The sequence below is a fragment of the Peromyscus leucopus genome, chromosome 4, assembly GCF_004664715.2.
Source record: "Peromyscus leucopus breed LL Stock chromosome 4, UCI_PerLeu_2.1, whole genome shotgun sequence".
Taxonomy (NCBI): domain Eukaryota; kingdom Metazoa; phylum Chordata; class Mammalia; order Rodentia; family Cricetidae; genus Peromyscus; species Peromyscus leucopus.
The window spans coordinates 22030575-22048385 of NC_051066.1; the positions used below are offsets into that span (position 1 = coordinate 22030575).

The window sequence follows — 17811 nt, forward strand, 5'->3', positions numbered from 1 at the left end:
GATTGCAGCTTGTACAGTTTGCTGTACTAACAGGACATTTGACTAGAACTGAAGACAGTATCTTCTCCTGAAGCTTGTAAGTCAGCTTCTGAGCTAAGTCAGGCTTCCTGTTCTGCTACAGAACTCCCCCATGGCTCCCGGAGCCAGTTCTTTTTATGACATGACACCCAGAAACTGTGTGTTATTTTTTCTCATTACTGTGACAAGATGTCTCATAAAAGCAACTTAAGAAAGGAAGGTTTGCTTTGGCTCCTGGTTTAAAAAGGCATCCAGTCAATCATGGCAGTCAGGCACAAAGGCAAGAACAGGCAATGGCTGGTCACATCGCATCTATGGTCATAAAGTAGAGAGAGATAAATGCTGGCACTCAGTTTACCCACTCATTTTTCCCTTTGCATTCAGCCCATGACTCCAGCCCTTGGGATGACATTGCCTACATTCAGGGTGAGTCTTCTTTTCTCGGGTAAACTACTCAAAACCTGTTTACATCCAGGCCAAGAGGTGGTTGCTTGGTGATTCCAAATTCAGTCACACTGGAAAGAAGGTTAACTATCACAGCTTGACTTTAGACTGATCTATTAGACACAGTGCCAGTACCTTCATATCACTGTTGGGTATTTGCAATATAGATCAGTGTAAACTGAAATGTGCTGTAGGCATAACGTACATACCTGACTTAAAAAAATTTAGTACAAGAAACAGAATATGAAATGTTCCCATGATTTGAAATTGATTATACAAGGAAACAGAACAAATTAAAAAATATATAACATTAAAATTAATTCCAACTGTTTTTCTTTTTTTTTTCCTTTTATTTTATTTTACAATACCATTCAGTTCTACATATCAGCCATGGATTCCCTTGTTCTCCCCCCTCCTGCCCCCTCCCCTTCCCCCCAGCCCCCCCTCCCATTCCCAACTCCTCCAGGACAAAGCCTCCCCCGAGGACTGGGACTGAGATCAACCTGGTAGACTCAGTCCAGGCAGGTCCAGTCCCCTCCTCCCAGACTGAGCCAAGTGTCCCCGCATAAGCCCCAGGTTTCAAACAGCCAATTCATGCAATGAGCACAGGACCTGGTCCCACTGCCTAGATGCCTCCCAAACAGATCAAGCCAATCAACTGTCTCACCTATTCAGAGGGCCTGATCCAGTTGGGAGCCCCTCAGCCTTTGGTTCATAGTTCATGTGTTTCCATTCATTTGGCTATTTGTCCCTGTGCTTTATCCAACCTTGGTTTCAACAATTCTCACTCATATAAACCCTCCTCTTTCTAACTAATTAGACTCCCGGAGCTCCACCCGGGGCCTAGCTGTGGATCTCTGCATCCAGATTCCTCAGTCCTTGGATGGGGTTTCTGGCAAGACTATTAGGGTGTTTGGCCATCCCATCATGTTTTTTTTTTTAACCTTTTATTGTGGTTATTAGGACATTTTCAATTTTATTTGTGGTTCACACTGTATTTCCCATGGACACTGCTGGCCTTAGGAGTCTGTACCCTCTGCCACAAAGTGAGCTGCTCTCTCTAAGAATTAGCTTCTGTCTCTCTCTCCTCCCCTATCTCATCTCTCTCCTTCTTTAATCCCTTAATGATACAGAGAATTCCACTGATAGTCATCATAATTTTTGTACTTACAATCATTAATCATCAAAAAAGGGTATGTTTATGATTTTAACCTCAATCTTCTATTCAACTTCCTGTTAAAAAAAACTCATCTGAAATGATTTTAATATATCTTTGTAGATGTAAATATCCTTAAGTTATTTAATGAGATTTTTGAAAACTGAATTCTATTATTCTGTAAATAAGACAAAAGATAAAGGATTTTATATTCATATCTATAAATATGCAAATAAGGAAAGTTGCCACAAGTAGTTGTTCAAGGTTTGAAGAGAAGGTTTTGAGAGGCAGAATTTGCTTTTTTCTCAGACAAATTGTGGATATAAATTCCCATTGTCACTTAATGATAATTATTAATCATCATCTCTTTTCTTTATGAACTATCAAGTTAAGTCTATTTTCTTAGAAGATAATTTTATCTCTAAATGTTAAAATATTTTCAAAGGAATTAAGAGGTTTTATTTGTCTAGAAAATGGAATTCAGAATGCTCTCCATTTCATTCAGTATGTGTATACTCTCCACTCATTTGTCCAAATCATTTGTGGCATTGAAAGTATAACCAACCTTGGTTTCAACAATTCTCACTCATATAAACCCTCCTCTTTCTCACTAATTAGAGGGCTTTTTTTTTCCCCTACCAGTTCCTGGTTTTATTGAAACCTTCTTTACATCTATTTATTCTGTGTGTACATGTGTAAGGGTTCGAGTGTGCCACACAGGAGGTGTGGAGGTGAGGGAACAGCTTGCCACAGTCATTTCTGTCCTTCTAGCTGGGCATCCAACTCAGGTTTGGTAGCGGGTACCTTCAGACCCCCTGTGTTGTCCTGTGGGCCCAATTTAAATCTAAAAATTAAAGTGTCATTAGGGAGCACCTTCTTATCCAGCACAAAGCCTTGATATAGACCTATAGCACTGCAGAAAATATAATACAAAATGGACAAAAAAAATAATCTCCTGGTGCAACTAAAATTATAACATTGAGGAAAGAAGATATTAGTAAGTACAAAACATATTAACTAAATTGTGTTTAGCATTGAAAAATAAAAGAATGGTAAGGAATAAAATATAGCCAGTGTGAATGAAACTCATAGTTTTAAGTAAATAGGGAACCTATGAGAAATGGTGCTTGGGTCAGGACTAGAGGGAGTGAGAACTCTGGCTCTGTGAGTGTCTAAGGAAGGATGATGTGGTGACAGTGAGCAGCAGGTGCAGAGGCTGGAGGCAGGATGTGCTCAGGAAAGAGCAAGAGAGCCCATGTGTCTGGAGTAGAAGTGAGTTCTAGCTGTTAGTATAACTGGCCAGTTCCACCTAAGGGTGCAGAAATAGAGCTTAAGAAGCCCCTGTTGGTCTACTGGTTAGAACTAATCAAGTTTGAAGGTGGGGAGTATACTTCCACTTGGGTCAGGTGGAAAGCAAATGGGGTTTCTTCTCATTAATGACTCTCATCATCCCCTAATCTACCCATAATCTAGCTCCTCAGAACCCCAGAGCATCCCAGAATTCATGCTCATCTGCAATTCATCAGGAGTTAAGGATCATTTTTAAGGCTAAACTCAACTTACTTGTTTTTATATTTTAAAGATTTATTTTATTTTGTTATATATGAATGTGTGTGCGTGTGCGTGTGCGCGTGTGCGTGAGTGCGTGCGTGCGTGAGTGCATGCGTGCGTGTGTGTGTGTGTGTGTGTGTGTGTGTGTGTGTGTGTGTATACACATATGTGGGAATGCACACAGAGGCCAGAGATGGCATTGGAACCTCTGGGGCTGGAGTTGCAGGTGGTTGTGAGCCACTTAGTGTGCTGGAAACCAAACTCTAGTTCTCTATAACAGCAGCCTTCTCTCTAGACCTCCAAAACATTCCTCTAGCCCTAATTCCCTTTTTAATGTATATTATGTGTGTATGTGTGTGTTCATGTGTCTATGTGTGTTTACATGTATGTGATTGTGGCACACTCATACTGTAGGCTAGTGTGGAGGTCAGAGGATAACTTCTGGTATCAGTCCTTGCTTTCAACCTAATTTGAGGCAAGGTCCTCTTGTTATTCACTACTACTTACTGTAGGCTAGCTGTCTCATAAACTTCTAGTCATTCTTCTGTTCTGCCTCCTCTCTTGCCACAAGCATGCTAGTATTACAGGTGTAAACTATTGAATATGTTGCCCCTGGAATTCCAGTTCTCATGTTTGTGTGGCAAACATTTTATCCACTGAGCCCTAAGAACTTTTTACAAAGCATTTTAATATATAAAATATATTTTAATCGCCATGACTAAAGCATGCATGTGTTTGTGCCCTAAGACAACTATAGGGCATGGAAATACATTGAATATAATGTCAGTACCATGTATTACTATGTAAGGTCACATTGCTGCCATATTTATCAGAGCAGATAGCCTGCCATTTGTGATTAGATAGACACAAGATTTATTATAAAGTATAAACTTAAAAAATTGTATGTATTTAAAAATTATTAGCAGATTATGGTGCTAATTATGGTGCACTCATTTCAGTAACACACTAATCCTCTACCCAAACTGCAATCAATTCTCATTTATCAGCTGGGAATTAAGGGGTGTGCAAAGTATTAAAGATGTGCTATGTCTCAAAAGCAATCCCCAGAGCTCTCTTTATATAATATAGACATTGACCCTTACTAATAATTATTAATGATATGTTAAATTTCTAGGCACTGATTCTGAGTTTCTTAAATTACCCATATCCTCCTTTGGTTTAAAAACTTCAAGGTGATGATATTTAGTTATCAGCCCCCAAACTCCAAGGACCAGTCCTATTTAAGTCTTATGATATAGGTCCTGTGGAAACTGTATGTTAATAACGGTGACAATGATGAAGAAGGAATGGGAGTAAGGCCTTAATCCTCGTGTACACCATACAAAGCAATACAATCATAAGTGATAGCATATTCAATCACTGCAACACAGCATCAAGTTCTCTTTCTCCCCGTTGTGCTGATGAAAAATTCAAAGTCCAGGAACAACTGAGGTAAGGACTGTCCTGGTAACAGAACTAGAATTCGAAGTCAGACCTCAACACAAAGGGCTGTGTGCTCCTTCCACACAGCAAGCCCAGATACTGCTCAATTATCAAACATTTTTCTTTTTTCTTTTTTTTTTTGTCATTAATCACAAACAATACTTCAGGCTTGATGGGAATGTAGGGAGCACCATTAAACTTTAAACTGCCTCATGAGAAAACTCCCTCCACCTTCTGCCTCAACTGCAATAATATTCCAACGGCAGTTTACTTTACATAGCCACAAAACTGGGAAAAGAAATATTTCTGCCAAACGGCCAGGTGATCTAGAACAATCCTCAGTTGACCATTTCCTCACAATACAGCAATTAACTTCAATTTTCCTCTGCAAGGGCCACCCACAATCCCTGACCCTGCCTGTCCCCTCTGCTTTCCTTGGAGCTGCTGTGTGAGCCAGCACCTGTTTGTGTCGATGGGACTGCTTTTCACACAGGTGGCTTTTTGTTTTTTTCATCTGTGCCATAGAGTGCAAACAGCTAACATTGTTTTCTGTTGGTTATTTGCAGAGGGATATTTCCTGGCGGATGTTTCTTACTAATTCACAAAACTGGGGAAGTAGTCAGAATATATCACTTGCACTCCTGCTTCTATTTTGAGAGTTTAAAGTATTAAGGGCTAACAATAACAATAGTTCTTACTATTGCCCAAGTCTCACCCAGTCTTTCTCATCATTCATAATATCCATGTTTGGAATCAACACTGATGACTACATCTGCTGTGTTATTTAAAGTCGATCTTTAAGTCGAAATGAGAATGTGGTTCAGCCTCATTTTGAATTTGCTTAATGTTTCCATCCATATTTCAGAAATAAGTCAAAATACGTTCTTGCTAAGTGCATTTTTCCTTCAGTTTTAAACCTATGTATATTTTAAAGGTCATTCAATCTGTACATTTCCAATTCCTCCAGTCTTAACCCATTACTGCTATTTTATGTAAGAGGTTCTTAATGTCTCAAGAAGCTTGTGGAACCCTTAAAACCCAAAGTCAGTTTTTTGGGTATTTTTTTTTTTTTTTTTTGCCTCAAGACCATAAGTTTCATTGTGTCAAGAATGAACAAGCTTGCAACAGACCAAGATCACAGCCTGTTCAAGTCCAAAAGCTGGAATTTCAGAGGGGTTGGAACTTGGCACAGCACATTTTCCCATCCGTAGCTCGATCCTCTCTATTCCCTCCCAGCTTAGGCAGAAACACATGGAAAGGATATCCAGCACAGCACTTCTCAGTGACATCTGCATCTGGAGGGTGTCCTGGCACTCGGCAACACAGCTCTCTGGCCCCCAGGGAAAGGGAAGGCTGAAAACCCCAAATAATAAGAATAATCTATTGCAGATTTCAGGTTAGCAAAAGTTGGAGAGAAGAATCACAGCCAAACACTTAGCATTGTTGCATGTCAAAGGAAGGCTACTGTAATTTCCCCCTTTGGGCATGTATTTTTCATATTATTATGCATAATTATGCATATAAATTTAAATATATTTCCATATTATATTCAAAACTCTCCAATTGGGAAGACATAGAATAAAACAATTGATGAGAATTATTGCATTTGGACAAAAATCCTAGACACTGGAAGCTCTGGGCCAGCAGTGGGCGCCTCAAGCAGCAGAAAAGGCTCCTAGAACATTCTTCTGGATTTAAGAACAATTTTTCTAATAAAGTCAATCTGGGATTAAAGAAGCAGAAAGAGGCGCTGACAAAGAAACCCGAAATGATGTTTAAGAGGCTTGGATTCCAGCTCTGCTCTGCTTCTTCCTATGTTGCCTTGGGCTAGTGACTTCACAATTGAGTGTCTTTCCTCATCTCAAAAACTGGGGACACTTACACTTTGTTCTCTCAAGTTGGTGTTTGTCCCCCCCGCCCCCCAGATTTAACATTTCATGTTTCTGAGATGCTAACTTGAACTGTGCCAAACAATAGGGGCTTCTTATGTTTTCAAAAAGGAAAGAAAGGGAAAAAGTGAAGGAAGAGAGGGAGGAAGGAGAGAGAGGGAGAGAGAGGGAGGGAGGGAGGGAGGGAGAGGAGAGAGAGAGAGAGAGAGAGAGAGAGAGAGAGAGAGAGAGAGAAGAGAGAGAGAGAAAGAAAGAAAGAAAGAAAGAAAGAAAGAAAGAAAGAAAAAGAAAGAAAGAAAGAAAGAAAGAAAGAAAGAAAGAAAGAAAGAAAAAAGACAAGAAAGAGGGATGGATGGAAGGAGGGAGGGAAGGAGAAAGGCAAAGATAAAGAGTTCGGAAATTTTACTTGGCTCATTTTGGAATAGTAGACTATTTGGGATAACGCTTTGGTTTGGGGATCTGAAAGAGTGGTAAGAAAACAGGAAACAGTTTGGCTTATGACAGGCCCGGTAACTCGGGTCTATATACGGGACCCTGAGGGGCTTCAAAATAGCCAGCAAGCAACCTGCATCCGGACCACAGCAAGCGACAAAATGACAGGAGTCTTTCTGGGCTTTTTCTTAGGGTTTGAATTCTCCTTTAGAAATGTATGTTATGAATTATGATCACTGCGCTACAGCCAAGTATTCACCGGGCTCCAGCTAGATCTTTGTTTAGCGAGCATAAGCTCCCTGCCAGCTGCAAACTGCAGCTGTCTGTCAGCATTTGTGAGGACAAACCACGCCGCTATCCCTGATCACTTAGCCGTAGACTACACACTGTGTCCTCAGATATGCTCGGCGCACCCTTCGCATTTTCAATACACTTCCTGTGGGGGTGGGCAGCAGTGCTTTGCACGCACATTTTGGAGCAAATAGCTTGAAGCTTATGTCAAAATAATTCTTCGAATAATAGAGGGTTCTGTCCCCGAAACACTACTTTCTGAAAGACTGTGTCTGGCCTGACATTTTCAGATCCCTGATATCCCCAAGCAGAGAAGGGAGGGTGCCACGCTCACAGCCATTGCACAGGCCAGTGCAAGGCCTGCAGAGCCAGCCAAGAGTGCAGGCCAGGCCAGGCGCCGGTCTCAGCGCTGGGGAATGTGGGGGTGAGAAGGCCACCAAGAAGGGTGAAGGAGGCAGGGCAGAGCGGCCACTGCCCTACAGCATGGTCTGGAGCTGCAGGCAAGACATGAAGAATCCTTATCTCAGCCCATCCAGAATATGCAGCTGAGCCGGAACCTCTGTGGCTTTCAAGAAGGGGCTTTGAAAGACGATGCGTTTTAGATTAGAATGTGTTGGTCTTCGAGGGTGGCTGTGTGTTTTCTATAATTTCTAGGTACATTTAAGCCAAGAACGCTGCTGCAGTAACGCAGAGTAAAGCGTTTGCAGGGTTAGTGGAAGTCTACGCTGTTTTCATCATCAGAGTAAGTCAGACAGGGATGGCAATGTCGGTAACAATCTGAGAATTACCCCAGGAACTTAGGAATGGCTGGCCAGGCATTGCTTACCTGGTAAAACCAGGGCTGAAAGGTCTTTGGGTTAGGGTCGCCCCTTGTATACTTCAGGGAGACACGGTGTCGTCAGACCCTGCTTGTGGATAGGTCATTTGGCAAATTTTGTTTAATGATTCTATTCTCTAGTTAAAAAAAATAAATAAATAAAAGAATTCTTCCCGTTCACAGGAGTATTGTGAGAACTGCTTTTTGCTACAGAGCAGTATTGTTTCCACAAGAAATGTTCTCTCCCCTAGTGGGGAGAGACACAACGCAATTCAAATTCACAGCAGAACTGCACAATATGTACCACATGCCCAACGTTGGCCTAAGTCACTCAGCAAAGAAAATATCCTAAAGTTTGGGAAAAGAGACATTTCTCTCTCTCTCTCTCTCTCTCTCTCTCTCTCTCTCTCTCTCTCTCTCTCTCTCTCTCTGTGTGTGTGTGTGTGTGTGTGTATGTGTGCACACTCTTGAATGTTTAGGGTTATGTGTGTTTATCAGCATGGGAGCACTGACCCAAGCATAAACACTTTCTTTCCCACAACTTTAACATATACACAATGCTTGGAATAGTTCCTTTCAGTAGGAGAAACCATGAGTGCCACAGGGCCGTAAATAACAGCAAAGCACTGTTAGCCCGTGATTGTTCCCTATTCACGACGACTGTAAAATGAAAACAAAGACGGCAAGGAATCAATATTTTCAAAACGAATAGCAACTTGCAGTGTGTGAGTCTTTGGATTCCTAAGTGCCTTCACTTGTCTCTGCTGTGTCTGCTGCCTCGCTCGTCGTGAAACCCTTTTGCTGGATGTGCTACATACTATGAGCTTGGGTGTTATGATAAACAGAGAGGAAGGCTGCAATAATGTATTTTGGTTAGAAAGAAGCACTTGAAAGAAATTGGTTTTGCTATACACATGATGTGAGCCAATCAATAGTGGTTTAGTCTGACAAGCACTGTCAATATCCACTGTCACAGTTCAGAAAGTCTTTAACAGATAGCGTCTCAAAACCCAATCGTTTTAACACATGCGCTGTCTTGAAATGCAGTCTACCTGGCAGATATTAATCACAGGTAACTCTGGGAATTATATTCAAGATTTTTCTTTAATCGAGAGGTGCAGAACAGTTCATTTAAATGTATACATACAAACACTGGTGTACATATGCATACATGTGCATATATATAAATAAATGTGTGCTTAAGCATGCAGCCGCCAAGAGTAAGCTCTAATGAGAGCAGATAGATAGTAAATGCTCAGTAAAGGTTGAAAATGTTAAATGCTGTGCTGTAGGATGAGAAGTGGGAGTTTTATACCTGTTCTGCCTATTGCTGACTATGGGTACAGTCATAGCTGTACAGGACAATACCCACAATCTTAAGTGTAACAACAATTGCTAGCATAGACTGAATGCTTAGCACACACTTGTCATTCTGCTGTGTGCTTTGCCTATATCAGGGCATTTTTCTTGCACAGCAGTCTTTGGTATGGATATTGTTAGCCTCATTTAATGAATAAAGATACACACAAAAAATAAATAAATAAAAACCCCTTGTGTAGTTTAAATAAGATGCCATGTTAAATGACAAGTTGAAATATTATAGTATTCATAAGAGAGTGAAAGAATGAGAAAGAGAAAGGGGCACCACTTGTTTTTGTCGTTGTTTTAAGGAAAAACATAAAAAGTTGGGAGGAAATTACATCAATAGTTCTTATGTGCTTTCCCACTAAATACTGTTATTGAAATCAAATATTCATCCTGCAAAGCAAGGATTATATGAATGATATAAGTCATTCTGACCTCTGTGGTTGGGCACAGAGGAAAATGAGATGTCCTGGCAAGAGTTAGAGTGGAGAACTTACAAAGGATGCTGTGGCTAGGTATGTCAGTATGTCAGCCTTGGGAAAGTCACGTATGGCATCTCGAATAGAGCTTGAGATATTGGGATAGATTGCTAGCTACTTTTTTTTAAAGGGAGTCCAAATCTTTATCTACAGCTCTCCTTTGATACTCAGTCTTGGCTTGCTTCATACAGCCACTTTGAGAACAGTTAAGTGATTCCCCTGTGAGTGTGCAGCCTTGCTGCAGTATACAGCTTCCTCTGTCAGAGTGATTATACCACCAGATGCCCTCTTCAGTGGTTAAGATTGGCAGTCCCAAGATGGTTCATCCGTCAGCTCCTTTGCTGTCCCTCGATTTACTCATCTCACCCAAGGCAGTCCTCTTTCCTCTCAGGCCTACAAAAATACACACCACCAAGCTCTAGTGTCTGCAGTTCCTGTGAAGCAGAGGATTTAAAATGTTTTATCAGAAGTACTGAAGAAAGGCAAGGCAGACAATGATATTTTTTAGTGTCATTAGACATTGAATAACATGCTGGAAAATGGAAAGGCAGAACACTGGTTTATGACTCAAGCAACCCTGCATTCTGGTTCTGTTGCCCACCTATTACGTGATCTCAGAACTTTAGATTCTCAACATGAAGAATAGGCAATTATCAGGATAGAATCTACCACATTGAAAGGTTATAGTGATTAAATAAGACACACCTTGCTTACAAAGTTCCTTAGCATATAACAAGCACTCCAAAAACATTGGTCATTATTAGGAATAAATTCTTGTTATCCTAATAACCAGAATGGCTAACCAAAAATGGAACTGAAACTGTTTTAGATAACTCAGTAATTTATATCTGTATCCATCTTTACATCTATATCTAGACCTAAATCTACATCTATACCTGTATCTACATCTATATCTCTATATACATCTATACCTATTGTAACACAGGTGTTCCACCTGTACCTTTACCTGTATCTACATCTACATCCATATCATTTCTATTTCTAATCTAGATGTATGCTTATATGCATGTGTTATATATTTTTCTTTTATTTACTTTTGGGTGTGCCTTTAGTAATTAATATGTATAGTTAAAGGTCATTATCTTATATTTTTATATATTAAAGTGAAGTCTATCACTCAACCTAATGCTCAGCAGTTGACTTAAAACTAGATGATGAGTGAGCTTCAAAAATTCACCTACCTCCACTGGCACCCAGGGCTAGAGTTATAGACATGTGCTACCAGGTCCAGCTTTTCATATGGTGCTTGCCATTCAAACTCAGATCCTAATGATTGCACGGCAAGGCTCTTACCCACAGAGTCCATTCATCAGCCCCATAATTTTTTTTTATTATTCAAATACATCTTAAACTTTAAGTGTTTATTCTAACTAATGATTATTTTGATTTTTAAGACATGTCTCACTCCATACTCTTCCTATGTGAGTATGGTGATGGTGGAGGTGATGGTAGTAGTGGTGGTGGTGGTGGTGGAGATGATGTGGTGGTATGTGAATTTCTGTTCTGGCTCAATTTTCATGCTTGAAAATCTATAGATACAGAATAGCATATTCTTTTCTAAAGATATATTGTAGCGTTTGAAAGGCTATGAATTCTGATAGTTAAAGGAAAACTACACAGTCCTGTCACCCTGCTCCATACCTGTTAAAATTCATATCTACCCATTTTCAGGAGTGTGGAACCTAATGGACACTCACAGTATATTCTGGGAGCTCTCATTGTGAATGTGAACACTGAGAGAAAGTTTAAATACCACCCCCAATTTTGCAATGTGGATCCTAGGGTTTGGGCCAGAGTGGCCTTGAAATAATCAAAAACTTCCAACACAAATTTTATTTTATTCTGCAACACTGCTTACTTTTTCACAAAAAGTCTAAATGGGAATTTTCTAGAACTCTGCTATGCTGTTAATTACCATGCTTACAACTCCATGGTCCAGAGTGTTCTTTCTTTGGAGACTGATGTTCACATTCTCTGTCAGGCTCTTTGTTTAATCTGGCTATGCCTGTTTTCTATCACGGCAGTACCCATTCCTGCTTTTAACATACCACCTTTGCTCATAGAAAACAGGTTTCCACTACACGGTACCTTTTGTCTGGATTGATGACCCATGCTACCTCTCTCTCTCATAATTGAAATTTTAAAATCAGCTACTGCTTTAGCTCAGGAGCCACTTACTTTATTAACAAATTTATCAAAGTTGTGAGTGGCTCTCAGAACAGTTTACTGGCACTGTGTCAAATCATGAGGAGCCAAGATAAAATATCTAGTCGATAAAAGAATGTTTTAATGAGCTAAACCCATAGCTTATCCTGTTGATGATCCTATTTTAGGGAACAATCACGTTGTGTTTCTCTACATATCCAGTAGATGGAAGCTATTAAGGTCTATTTTTCCCTTTTGTTTTTCTGGAAACCAAGTATAAATTCAAATAGCAGTGCAAAGATCTTTTTTAACTCTAGATCATAAAAAGAAACTTGATAAATCTGTCGTGGAAGAAAGGTTGCACATTGCAGCAATGAGTAATTCGCAGACGATGAACTCATTAGAAGACATGTATACACATATTACTGGGAAAAGTACCCATGGAATTTACATATGGTTGAATTATAGTAGCCCACATCTCTTTAATAACACTGAGATTATAAAAATGAGTTCAGACTTGACTATTTAGCTAGAAAATTTATTCAAAAAGTAAACAATTTCACTGTATGAATTCTCACTTCTCCATAAAAGGGTATGGAGCATAAATATAGACCACTGAATAAATGATGTATGCATACCCTTCCATTATGAATCAAATCGTCTGTTTTGTATTTTTACAATGACTAAGTGGGAATTAAGCGGTTAAAACAAAGTACTGCTGTTAAAATTCCCTGCATTAACTCTTCTAATTATTTCCAGATTTAATCATGATTTGTACTTTGAGTGAGTCACTTAAAGTTTCAATAACTTAGTTTCTCAGACTGTATATTGGGGGCCGAAATTATGGCTTCTATTTATATCAAACATGTGGAAAAAGGAGATGTTAAATCACCAACAGTATACGAAGCCTAAACCTTCCCCTTTTCTCCCCTCTAGAACAGGGAGTATCATATAAAACCTGTGTGTCTAAAACCGCCTGCAGGAGAGGGACGTGCTGGAAAGCATGTCAATTCCAGTCCCATCATTAGCCCAAATGTGTATGCCTTGGGAAGAAAGATACAAACGCCAAAAAGAAACTTGGTGAATTCCTTTTTCTTTTCCACCAATTTTGAGTAACGTACTGCTAAGAAAGTATCGATACAGAACAACCCCAAATACAAGAAAGTTGTGTTGGAAAACCTGAGTTGAGACAACAGCACACTTGTTAGGACAGCCATTGGGATGGTTTGGGAAGTACCTCAGAACATCTGAGAATAAAGAGCCTGGCTTGACCTTATTTTTGACATTTCTTTCTGGATCTCCTGCTGTGGACACCATGGGGCGCTAGACTGATTGCATTGACCATTCCTGCCAGCGATGCCCTGATGTCCTTCTTGTTGGAAACTGAAGTGCTGGGGACTCTTGGCTGTTAAGAGGACTCTTAAGCCACACCTGAGGTTGATTCACATAGAGCTTTATTAGTAAAATGAAAGGAAGTAGTCCTGAGAGGTGCTCAATGCTGTATTTCTGAGGGTAGCAACTCCTCTCCCTTTTACTGACATTTCTGAAGCCTTAACTCTCCTAGAATTTCCAAATATAAAAAAATAACAATGAAAACATGTAATTGTGACATGGGAATAGTGCGAGAACAGCAGTTTGGCAGGAAAAGGAAATATTTCAAAATAAGTCCCAAGCAAGCAAAGTTCTGGCAGATACACGATCCTGGATTATATTATCCAAACTGTTAGATTCTGGAAGATTTGGGGTTTTCTTTTGTGGTTCCCATACCCTTAATAGAATGGTAGTAGATGACCATCGTCCACACTGTGTGGCCCTTCCCTCCATTACTACTGTGGGAAAGAAGAGCAGGAGAGGCACCAGTGAACTCCCCAGTGGCTGGCCTGGGTATAAGATGTATGTTGAGCTCACGTTTACGGTCACACAAAACGCTATTAACTAAAGATCATCTGAGAAAGCCCACTATCCTAACACCTTCCAAAGCCCAAGACCCCAGCACCTATATGCCTTAGCACCAATTAAATCTCTCAACTGGTTAAGAATCGTGTTTAAAGTTAGGGCTGCACGCTTCTGTGTGCTGAGACTTAAACTGCATACTGTTTTTTTTGTTGTTGTTTTTTGGCTTTTTGTTTGTTTGTTTGTTTTTAAAATTCTTGGTCTTTGAAAAATAGTCTATTGAGCTTCAAAGAAAATATCACCATCAGTGGAGAAGTAAGAGGAAAACATAAAGGAATTGTACTTTATTTCCAGAGACCCCAGAAAGCATGTGCAGTCAAGCTCACTTACATGGAGGTGACAATATACAGAATTAAGAGAAATTCCTGTTCTCCTCTGTAAATCAGATTAACTGCTTTAGAATTCAAACCATATCTCTTTCAGCTCTTTTCATTTTCAAATAAAATGTTTAAATGGGAATGGAAAAAAACTGCTCATTGGCTTAACATAAATCTTCAAACTGCAGGAAGTTTCACCCTCAAAAAGTAGTTAAATCTCTGAGGAAAAAGAAAAGGCTGAATTCTATTTTTCATAAATGATGGATTATTGTACCACACTGTGTATTTTCCAGTAAAGTGTCCTTTTATTTGCACTGTGTGATTACAAGTTTCTAAAAGTATGTGTGGGGTCATTGGGTGCTGTGGGAAAATGAAAGGAAGACTGTTCTGTGGGATCAGTAGTGAGATCAGAAGCGAGCTGTCCTGATTATCACAGGCATGTGTTTAAACTTTGCTTTCCTTAATTGCTTATGTTGTATTTACTTAAAATGAACAATTTGGCAAGTTCTTCTCCCTTGACAACAGAAAAGCATAAACTGTTTTATAAGTTTGGCTGTTAAAATCAGATTTGTAAACCACAATATTCAAAGGCTTTTACTGCCATTCGCAGGGCCCCGGGATGGACCTGTCTTCATAGCCAAGCGTTTCTTACATTTTTATTTTGTATTTATAGCACTTTCTTTCAAGTTATTTGGTTAATAAAAAGTATGCTATATATTACAGTCTTCTACTGACTTTAACGTCTTCATAACTCCCCTTAGAACAAAATGAGCAAAGCAAGGATGGCAAAGGCCTTGCGATCTGACTCGTCCAAGGATGATTATTTATGACTTCAGGAAATGCAAGCTGACACTCAGGAACATCATCATTATAAGCACCTTTGGAGAGTTTGCCCCTGCTAAAAACTGTGTAATCCTACCCATGATGCTGTTAAGATGTGTAAGAATGAAAGAAGATAAAACATTTAGAAACCCATTTCCAATTCCCTTACAATCCAATACACCTTACAGACATCTCTCACATGTGGAGCTAGATGGTGGCATTAAAAACAATATAATACACAAACACACACACACACACACACACACACACACACACACATACGCGCGCGCGTGTGCGCGCACGCGCGCGCGTGTGTGTGTGTGTGTGTGTGTGTGTGTGTGTGTGTGTGTGTGTAACGTGGAAAAAATTAATTCAGTTGTTCCATACAATTACCAAGGTGGACTTGAGAATGAAATCTCCCCAAGACATGTGGTTTTGAAAGACACTAAGTGTTCTTTAGCCTCATACACAGGAACTCAGACCTGGAACCTTTGATTACAGTATGTTTTAATATGTATAGTTAAATATTTATAATATTTAATGCTGTAGTAGTACTCTACCGTTCTCCCCAGTATTGTAGTCTTAACTATGGTATTAACTAGTCTTACTCATATACCACTGAGGTTCACTGCAATGGCTAGGCTGGAATGTAAGCTGTTCTCTCCATGTGCTGATGAACCTTTCACCACCAAGAAAGGAGAGTTTAAGTGTGCCATATTAATGTCCCAATTAGTTTAGGCAATAATCCTCAAGCAAGGACAATTTTGCCTCACTCCAAGGTACATTTGGATATGTCTAGAGGTATTTTTGATTGCAACCCCTGATGAAGAGGTACTGCTGGCAACCTACAGAGATTATGTAAAACGTCCCTTATAGCTACAACAAAACTCACCTAGCCTAAAACACAGATAATTGAAAACTTCATTTCAGGTAAAATTAGGTATATTATGATCTTTTTCTATGACAAGCATTGGTTTCAGTTCTATATAGCACCTTATCTCAGTTCTCAACCAATTTTTTAAATTTAATTTTAAAACAAAACTCATCATCTGTCCAGCTACCAGGTAGGCAGAATCTTCACCTCATTCTGCCTTCTCAGCTGGATGCTTCATTCTTGCCTTCTAGCCTTGCCAACTGAAGTTTTCTCCTGCCTGGGGTCCAAGCTGCATCCTTCCGGAGGATGCAGATATACCCTCCCATGACTGATTACAGGATTCCTCACCCTCTGAACAAGGCAGATTTTAAAAACAGACTATGCATTTTTGTCGATAATTGGGTTAAAATAGTGGAGACAGAGCTAGAATATATCTTATCTCACAGACATATCAAATTGCCAACAGTAATTAATAATAACAGCCTTTGAATACGGCTGGACTGTAGTCTCAACGGAAGCCCAGAGCTTATGGGTTACATTTGTCATTGAATTCACAATCCTCAGTATGGAGTGTAATGATCAGAGGCTTTTGTTCGGGACTGAGTCTGACACACACTTGACTGAGAATAGAACTAAGATCTGAGGGCAGAGGAATTAGAGGAATGTGAAAAATTCTGAGGCAAATTTTATGAATTTGAATAAGAATTGGCTGCATCCCAGGAAAAGAAATCACATGAGTTAATATAAAAAAGAAGAGTAACAAAATCATTTGGGCATGCAAAACTTTCAAAACAACACCTTATATAGATAGAGAATGTAATCAACATTAATTGAAATTAACAGAGCTAAAGCAGTCCGCCAATTTAGGTTCCTTTTCTCCGGCTGTAATTTAGATACAAGGAAGTAGAATTCTCTAGAGGAAGGTTTCTATGTTAAACATAAGGAGTGGAAATAGAAATGAATTGTAGCTAGCCCCTTTCTCTTGGCACATTGGGTGACGCTAGCACAATGCTTTCGTGTGGACAAATTTTATTCCTCCGGCCTACCTAGACAGAAGGGCCCTGGTTGCCATCCAGGTGGTTACTCTGTAACTTCTCTCACTTGTTTTTACACAAAGTAATAATCACAAGCAAAACTGTAGAAAAATTTTTTTTTAAAAAATTCTAACTTTGTTTTTAATCCCCAGTGTTCCGGCTGCATCACAGTGCTTCTGATACAAGTGACAAAAACCGTGTGAAGAGCAGACTGAAGAAGTTTATCTCTCGAAGACCTTCTTTAAAAACTTTGCAAGAAAAGGGAATCATTAAAGGTATGGGACAGTGTAGTTTTCGCGGGTTGTTCTGTAACAGAAGAAAATACAGTTGTCCAGAAAAATGACCCTTGAGTAAATAAAGTTGGTGGTGTGAGATTATAGAGAAAAGAAATACCCAGAGTTGGCCTCGGAGGACCTGGCCTCTGCACCGGGAGCAGAGAAGTGATGTCCTGGGAGATGGCCCGTGAGAATGACAGCATGTTCCCATGGGTCTGTACTGTTTATATCTGTTGTTCCAGCATACTTAATATCAGTAGCCCTTTTCACTGTCAAATATGTCCTGATTTAAATAAGGGGATCTAGTCACTGAAACCAGAGTTTTAGAGAATGCTAGGAAGAAAACCAGAGACACCTAGAGGATGACAGTTCAACATGAAGGAGATACCTCTGCAAATATGTCTCAGGTAGAGAAAAAAAATTCTAAACTGTGCTAGCAACGTATTGGAAAGACAGTTCCAAGTATTACAATAATCATAATTCAG

General features: G+C 39.7%; 1 protein-coding gene across 3 annotated transcripts in view; it reads left to right on the plus strand.

Annotated features, from left to right (window-relative positions):
* The window catches only part of Arhgap15 (Rho GTPase activating protein 15), a 602692-nt gene that overhangs the window by 331639 nt on the left and 253242 nt on the right, over positions 1 to 17811 (plus strand). For all 3 annotated transcript variants that reach the window (XM_037204746.1, XM_028881759.2, XM_037204747.1), the window contains one exon: positions 17204 to 17326. In XM_037204746.1, coding sequence (XP_037060641.1) covers positions 17204 to 17326 — 123 coding nt within the window. The remainder of the gene's footprint in view (positions 1 to 17203; positions 17327 to 17811) is intronic.